Source organism: Panthera uncia, chromosome B1 (genome assembly GCF_023721935.1).
Source record: "Panthera uncia isolate 11264 chromosome B1, Puncia_PCG_1.0, whole genome shotgun sequence".
Lineage (NCBI taxonomy): Eukaryota > Metazoa > Chordata > Mammalia > Carnivora > Felidae > Panthera > Panthera uncia.
This window is the reverse complement of record NC_064811.1, coordinates 117,916,994-117,925,602: the sequence shown is the minus strand read 5'-3', so window position 1 is coordinate 117,925,602 and position 8,609 is coordinate 117,916,994. Positions and strand designations below refer to the sequence as shown.

The following is an 8,609-nucleotide window of genomic DNA, read 5'->3' as shown; positions in this document are numbered from 1 at the left end:
GGTTTTAAAAATCTCTGGGCTCACAAATTATGTATTGGTTCAGTTTGCATTTCCATGTCCTCTGACTTCTAACCCATTTTTGCTTATTGCAAGAGAGTGTAGAAATGATATTCTCTCATATCTTTTCTTCATCTGAAATTTTTAAAAGGTAAGGATATAATCCACAAAAATGATATTGGACTGTAAACCTAATTTTTATTAGGCTTGCCTTTTCTATTTGGAGTTTTAAGTCTATGGATTTGTGCTTGATTAAATGTAGTGTGAGGCCAATGCTTTCAGCATATAGGACAGCAGGTGAGACACAAACACTGTATTCTAGTCTACACAAATAACATTAAGCTGGTTTACTACAGAGGACAGTTTAAGAAGGCAAAATTCTGAAACATAAATGAAAAACTGATTTTGTTAAGAATTCAGGCATGAAAAAAAAACACTTAGGGTGTTTTACATGATTAGTTCTTTTCTTAAGTTAGCTAAGAATGTTTTAAGAAGCTTCACATCTATGCCTTGAGTTCCTTAAGATTAACTGAAGTGACTCATACTAAGTAAATAATGTGTGAGGAATTCTGAGTGCTGGAAAATGCCAAATTAAAAAAAAATTAATGTTTATTAATTTTTGAGAGACAGAGATAGAGCATGAGCAGGGGGTGGGGCAGAGAGAGAGGGAGACACAGAATCCGAAGCAGGTTCCAGGCTCTGCTCTGTCAGCACAGAGCCCAACGTGGGGCTCAAACTCACCAATGACGAGATCATGACTTGAGCCAAAGTCAGATGCTTAACCAACTGAGCCACCCAGGTGCCCCTGGAAAATGCCAAATTGGACTTGTGTGCTTATATAACAAGAACAGATCATTGGCCACTATAAAATATTGGTGACATGACATTATGATTTTCCTTCCCCATCCCAACAAACACTGTAAGGAGGCTAACTTTTGTCTAAGGGTTGGAATAGCAACTTGCAGTTAAAAATGGTGCACTTTTCCTATTCTCCATCAATAGAAAAGCTAGGAAAAAAAATAAACTGTAGATTTTAAAAACCCATTTCAGATGAAATTAAAACAAATAAACAAAAAAACTTGCCACAATCTCAATCCCTAAACTTTAAAGTGTGGCTGTAAAATACTATTTGATATCAGGGAACAAACTGATAGCCAACACACAACTCTTTGAAAGTCAAATAGGATATAGATTTCTCCAAAACTATCTTGAAAGAAATGCTTAAGCATACATTGACTAGAGTAATGGAGATACGCGAGCATGGGTGGGGTACTGGGGATAAAAGAATGTTTTGACAGATAACTGGTTTGTATTGTGAAATGGAGAGAAAATGAATTTGTAGGAGATCAGTTCCTAAACTGGAGTCTCTCAGTGAAGAACGGACCCACAAATATATGGTCAACTAATCTTCAACAAAGCACGGAAGAGTATACAATAGAAAAAAAGACAGTCTCTTTAGCAAATGGTGCTGGGAGAACCAGACCACAGCATGCAGAAGAATGGAACTGGACCACTTTCTTACACCATACACAAAAATAAACTCAAAACGGATGAAACACCTAAATGTGAGACAGGAAACCATCAAAATCTGACAGGAGAAAACAGGCAGCAACCTCTCTGACCTTGGTCACAGCAACTTCTTACTAGACATGTCTCCGGAGGCAAGAGAAAAAAAAGCAAAAATGAACTATTGGGACCTCATCAAGATAAAAAGCTTCCGCACAGTGAAGTAAACAATAAACAAAACTAAAAGGCAACCGACAGAATGGGAGAAGATACTTGCAAATGACATATCAGGTAAAGGCTTAGTATCCAAAATCTACAAAGAACTTACCGAACTCCCAAAACACAAATAATCCAGTGAAGAAATGGGCAGAGGACATGAATAGACATTTTTTCCAAAGAAGACATCCAGATGGCAAACAGACACATGAGAAGATGCTCAACATTGCTCACCATCAGGGAAATACAAATCAAAACCACACTGAGATACCACCTCACACGTGTCAGAATGGCTAATTTCACAACTCAGGAAACAACAAATGTTGGTGAGGATGTGGAGAAAGGGGAGCCCTACTGCACTGTTGGTGGGAGTGCAGCCACTCTGGGAAACAGTGTGGAGGTTCCTCAAAAAATTAAAAATAGAACTACCCTATGACCCAGCAATTGCACTACTAGGGATTTATCCAAAGGATACAAAAATGCTGATTTGAAGGGGCACATGCACCCCAATGTTTATAGCAGTGCTATCGACAATAGTCAAAGTATGGAAAGAGCCCAAATGTCCATCAACTAATGGGGGAATGGATTAAGAGGATGTGGTATATACTCACAATGGAATACTGCTCAGCAACAAAAAAGAATGAAATCTTGCCATTTACAACAATATGAATGGAACCGGAGGGTATTATGCTTAGCGAAATAAGTCAGTCAGAGAAAGACAGAGATCATATGATTTCACTCATATGTGGAATTTGAGAAACTTAACAGATGACCATAGGGGAAGGGAAGGAAAAAGAAGATAAAAACAGAGGAGGCAAACGATAAGAGACTCTTAAATACAGAGAACAAAATGAGGGTTGATAGGGGGTGGGGGAGTGGGTTAAAGGGGTGATGGGCATTAAGGAAGGTACTTGTTGGGATGAGCACTGGGTGTCATATATAAAAGATAAATCACTGGGTTCTATTCCTGAAGCCAAGACTATACCATAAGCTAACTAACTTGAGGAAAAACAAAACAAAAGAAAAAAAATGAAAAACAAACAAAAACACCATAAGTGAACTAGGTGAAAGAAATGGTGATAAGACAAAAATATTTCATTTTAGTCATAGTTTTATTAAAAAAGACCTTGCAAATTTCAGACAGTATACTGCAAAAATATATAAACAATTACTTTATGTCAGATAATGCTGGCTCTAACGAACCAGCAAATTTTTTATTATACATGCATGGCAAAAAAAAAAAAAAAAAGTGAAAATAAAATACCTGCACTTGGGAAAGCATGGAATACAAACATCATTACAACCATTAGTTTCCTATACACGATTCTACCTATCTACCTCAGTGGAGCTTTATTATTGTCACTCCCACCGAAGATTTACTGACGCATATTACCTGCCAGGCACATGCACTTTTTGTCTTTTATAACAGGTGCTTTATATATCAATTACAGAGTAAAACACCGGTTTCACACCTATTTCTTCCTTTCTCATTGGTAGTTAATTCTTCCTCCTTGTGCTACACCTAATGGAGAAGTGAAGGCTGGTGGTCAGTGGTCCTATGCTGGCTGGAACATACGGTTTCCCTGCCCCAGGGGTGCTCAGCCCCACAGCTTGTGCAATTTGACTATTGCCCTTGAACGAATGTCCCCTATTTTCTTACAGGAGGTAAACATCAATGCAATTTCGAAGGATAAAGTATATACACAATTTTATTCAATACTTTATATTATGCTACAAATATGTACAATTTCAATAATAAATTAAGAATAAATGAACGAAATAAGTACGAAGACAGTTCATAGACACCATGTTGCTCAATGACATTTTTCTGCCTTCATTTCTAAGAGTTCGTGTGATCCAAGATTCCAGATTGTCCTCTTGTTAAAAAAATTGGGGCAGCATGCAAGAAATGAGGAGTTTCACAGCCTCTAAGCCGCAGGAAGATGGTTGCTAACAGTAGAAATGCTGAAGGGGATCAATCACAATCAAGAGTTGATAAACATTTGTACAATATGTACAAAACTCTGCAGAAATTCTTTAATGTTCTTTTCCTCCAGTTCCTCACATTCTTTGCATCCTGTTTCAGTTATATTCTAGTGAATAAGAAGAAAGGATTAGATTGCAAAGACTACTATATCCCTTTCCTGGGAATATCACATCATTTGAACCATACAGTGAGGTCTTGAGACATAAAAACTTTGGCACATTAATGTCATATTTGGAAAAACCACTGGAAAAAACTGGGAGATCTGGTTTAGGCTTATTTTTCCTATAATGGGTTAAGGACATTGGAGAAATAAGCCATGTCTATCAGACCATGGACTTCCTGCTTAGAGCCCTTCAGTAGTTTCTGATCATCTACCCCATAAAGACCATGCCTCCCTTGCATGGGACACAGGCCCTCCTTGAGGGGTTCCTCACCTGTTTCTTTCACCTGTCCCCACCACCTCCAATGACATACCCTAAGTACAATGAGCTCATGCCTTTACCCCCACATACACATCATGCTATTAGATGCCTTACTGCCTTTGTTCTTCTCTCTGCATATTCCACACTTGCTATTTTAGCTACCACTACTCAGGCTGAGATTACTCAGGTCCTATCTCCATTAGGAAGGCATTCCTAAACCTAGGAGTTCCCCAGGTTGGGCTAAATGTTCCATCTTTACATTCTCAGAACTCTCCCTCATATATCAATCATATCACATCATATCATATCATATCATATATTGATATTAGGGAGTTTTTTGATTTTTATACCACTAGTCTCTAGGCTTTTCTAAGAGCACAAGGCCACATATTTTTGTTTCCCTAGCCTTTAGCATAAGGCCTAGCACATAGTATTCCCCCAGTCATTGCTGGTTGAACTAAACTATTTAGGTGAATACCACAAATTGTAATTCAAACACCGTTTCATGGATAACTAGAATATTCCGAATGTAGTAATCATAAATAAACTACTTAGAGATCATCCAAACCAGGAAAGCTGTACCAGCAAAAATCAAAATTAGGTTTTATGTCCATTAAGCACTTGAAATTCAGATTCACCAACATTTATCAAGCACATACTCTATGCCAGGGACTGTCATATTCTATGTAGCGCTGTCCTATTTGAAAATAATCATGTCAGATAGCAAGGCAGAGATATTACACGACGCATCTCAGTTGACATAACCAGTGAAATGCTCTACATCCGGCTCTTCTGACTACAGTCTTGCCAGCTCCTTCTACTACACGTGCTACACATACCAGGCCATGATGACGGTGACTGTGAACATGCACATTGAATATTCTACCAATAACAGAGAGGTAACCTATCACAAGAGTATTTTAAACATCAGTATAGGCATTTCATAAATATATTAAGTGTCTAGAATATGCCCGGCATTGTTCTGGGAGCTGGGATACAGCTCTAAAACACACACACATATACACAGACACACAGAAATACCTGCCCCTTAGACACTGACATTCTAGTAGGGAAAAGCAGACAAGTAAGTAAAATGTCAGATAGTGGGGCGTGCAGAGAAGGGGACAGGGTGTGGGGGTGGATTGCAACTGTGAAGAGGTGACATCACTGAGAAGGAGACATTTAAGCAAAGACCTTAAAGCAACCTGGCATTTTTAGAGCAGTTCAGGGTGTCCAGCCTACTCGCTCAGAGGGTCTTGGAACATTCAGTTACCTCTGCCTGTTAAACATACTTCCCCAGATAGGAGGCTCATTCCCTCATGTCTTTCCAAATGTCAGCTTAGCAGGTAAACCTCTAAAATAGAACCCCGGCCCTCTTACCTGCCTTCTTTTTGGCCACTGATTTAATAAATAACTGAGTCATTATTCATTTCCTTTTGCTTGCTTTATTTATGATTTACGTTTTACTTATGTCCCTTAAGAGCAGAGACCATGTGTGTTTTTTCACTTCTGTTATCCTAAAGGCCTACAACGAGGCCCCAAAAGTATATGTTAAATTCATGAATTATTGTTATGCCTTCTTTGTTTGTAAAACTTCCTTCTATCCACTCTGCTTTGGCCACTAGTGTTTTGCCATGAAAACCATCATTCTTTTACTTCAGGGCCTTTGCCCAGCTCACCCTCAGGCCTGCTGTGGGAGTCCTTCGCATTTTCTCTCCTAGAACCATACTTCTCGTGGTGCATGGCAAGGCCCAAATTCTACTTGAATTTTTAATATTTTTATTATTATCCTCTTGTGGCATTTGTCCTTCCAGTGGATAAGAAGAAGACCTCCCCTGAAGCGAAGCCGCTTGGGTATGAATCTGGCTCCCCTTTTACCAGCTGTGTGGACTGGAGAAAGTGATTCAAGCCCTTGGTGCTCCGATTTCTTCAACCTTAAAACAGAAACAAGGAGGGGCACCTGGGCAGCTCATTTGGTTAAGAGTCTGACTCTTGATCTCGGCTCAGGTCGTGATCTCACAGTTCATGAGTTTGAGCCCCACATCGGGCTCTGTGCTGGCAGTGTGGAGCCTGCTTGGGATTCTGTCTCTCCCTCTTTCTCCCCCTTCCCCTCGTGCATTCTCTCTCTCTCAAAATAAATAAATAGGGGCGCCTGGGTGGCGCAGTCGGTTAAGCGTCCGACTTCAGCCAGGTCACGATCTCGCGGTCCGTGAGTTCGAGCCCCTCCCCCGTTCATGCTCTGTCTCTCTCTGTCCCAAAAATAAATAAAAAACGTTGAAAAAAAAATTAAAAAAAAAATAAAAAAAAATAAATAAATAAACTTAAAAAAAACAGAAACAAGGGTAACTCACAGATTTATTGTGAGGATGTAATGAATCACCATTTAAGCCTCAAAGAACAGTGTCTGGCATAGAGTAATTACTGAATAAATGTGGATTGCTATTATTGATGCTAAACACTTAACTATGTAATTAGAACGATGTCTATCCACTGCACCTGGTGATAAACACCTTGGGGCCAACGACCTCACTGGTTCATCACTGTCACTCTAGCACAAAAGGGCCTGGAATCACGCAGTAAATGTTTGTTGAATGAATACACTGATAGACCACTTTAGGATTTTGGACACACTATTGATGGTGCCAGTTCTGAAGGTCACTCCGCTGGCATTAACTCCCTCTCCCAAGTGCCTCTTCGGACAATCTGCTTGTTCATTACATCCAGCTAATGACTTCTCCCAACCAAGACATAAACATCGATATAGCTCTGTATGACTATTGGGTAACTCACCCTGTTAGAAGATAAACCGCTGTTTGCTAGGATAATAATGTTTTCTACTGTTTGATGAATGGTCTCGTTTTTGGACTCAAGCGAAATTACATGTAACTCCAGGAGAAAGCACTTCATCGCTGTTACTTTGCAATTGGGCTAAAAAAAGAGTTACAAAGAATCACTTTGAAAAAAAAGTATCTTTCCATTATGCACTTTTACATAGATGCAATTTTGATTTTTTTAAAAAGTTAATCCAAATATTTTATAAAGAAACACAAAACCCCTAAGAAGTTTTACACAGGAGGCAATTTTTTGCTTTGTTTTGTTTTTAAATCAAAACCAAAACAGACAATAAAACAATCTAAAAAGATGGCAATAGCATACAGAAGAAAGAACACAAAGCTAGAAAACATGGAAATAACAGGCCACTTTTTCTCAATGAGAGCATTTCCTCCTTGTAAAAGGGTAGTAATACCAGCCTGAGACTCTCAAAACATTAGTATAGATAGTCTGCTAAAAGAATTTTTAGAATCAAACTGTACTGTTAATATCTGAAACAGTGACAGCTGCTGGTCATGCTAGTTCCATAAGTCCCAGAGCTCCAGGGGCAGAAGAAATCCCAAGAAATTTATTAGAAAAATCAGGGTAGGAGTACTGCCCATTCACGGGCTGGCCACATCAGAAAGGTACCTTTCAGATACCACAAAAATATGTTTCCCACAATAGTGACTTTAACAAAATCCCCAACTTAAAAGAAAAGAAGCATTAATGATCATCTGGGGATGTGACCATGGATTGTCTGACTTTAGGTTCTCACTGCCTTGTACAATGCCTGGGATCCTACAGGCACTTCCAGAATGCTTACAGAATGGATGAAGGGAGGAGGGAACACACCCACATTCCTGGCATTGGCCATATTCCTTATCTCCCACAGCAGCTGCTCAGGATTGCAAGGGTAAATACCATCCCCACAGACAGATACGTAGGTAGGTAGGTAGGTAGGTAGGTAGGTAAGTAGGTAGATAGATAAAATAATAAATAAAACTGAGGCTCATAAATGTTTAGTGACTTCTTAGGCAATGCACCTAGGAAGTGGCTGAATCAGAGTTTACATCTAAATTTCAACCACAGCTTCTTTCTATAAGCCATGAGTTACAAGGTTATCTTCTTGCAAAAAAAGCAATCTCAGGTTGCTGAGTTTGGGTGGTTACCTGCCTGCTCTCTACTTTGAAAGAAAAATGGAAAACATACTAAAGCCTAAGGAGGAAGACAATGTCTATGTGTAGCACCACTATCCAAGGGGTTGATGAATATCTGGTTTTTCTAGCTTGTGGTGAAGCCCTCTTCCCAAAGCTGAAAAAGCCTTCGCAGGTGCAAATTCTTCGATTTCAGAGAAGTTCTAATTGAGCAATCACAGAGAGTGGACTCACTGTTCTCCTCGCACACAACATAGAGTTTGTTTTCCGTGTGGTGAAGAAGTTGGGGATTTGTTTCTTGTTTTTTAGTAGCCAACTCAGAGGGAAAGAACAGCAACATCGCTAAAATTATACATGCCTTAGGCAATGTCAGTGTATTAATGAAACAAGTTCAAGATCATTTTTTAATTCTGATAGGTTTTATGAGCTGTGTTTATTTATTTTCTCACATCGAGAGTAACTGGCCAGAATTCTTTTCTGACAATTGTAGAGATTCATGCAAAATGTGGAACA

General features: G+C 39.2%; 1 protein-coding gene across 1 annotated transcript in view; it reads right to left on the bottom strand.

Annotated features, from left to right (window-relative positions):
• Positions 1-2,591: 2,591 nt before the first annotated feature.
• Positions 2,592-8,609, bottom strand: part of IL15 (interleukin 15) — a 79,884-nt gene continuing 73,866 nt past the window's right edge. Inside the window, exons 6-7 of the mRNA XM_049632215.1 lie at positions 6,919-7,056; positions 2,592-3,812 (exon numbers count right to left, since the gene is read on the bottom strand). Coding sequence (XP_049488172.1) covers positions 3,705-3,812; positions 6,919-7,056 — 246 coding nt within the window. The 3' untranslated portion in view covers positions 2,592-3,704. The remainder of the gene's footprint in view (positions 3,813-6,918; positions 7,057-8,609) is intronic.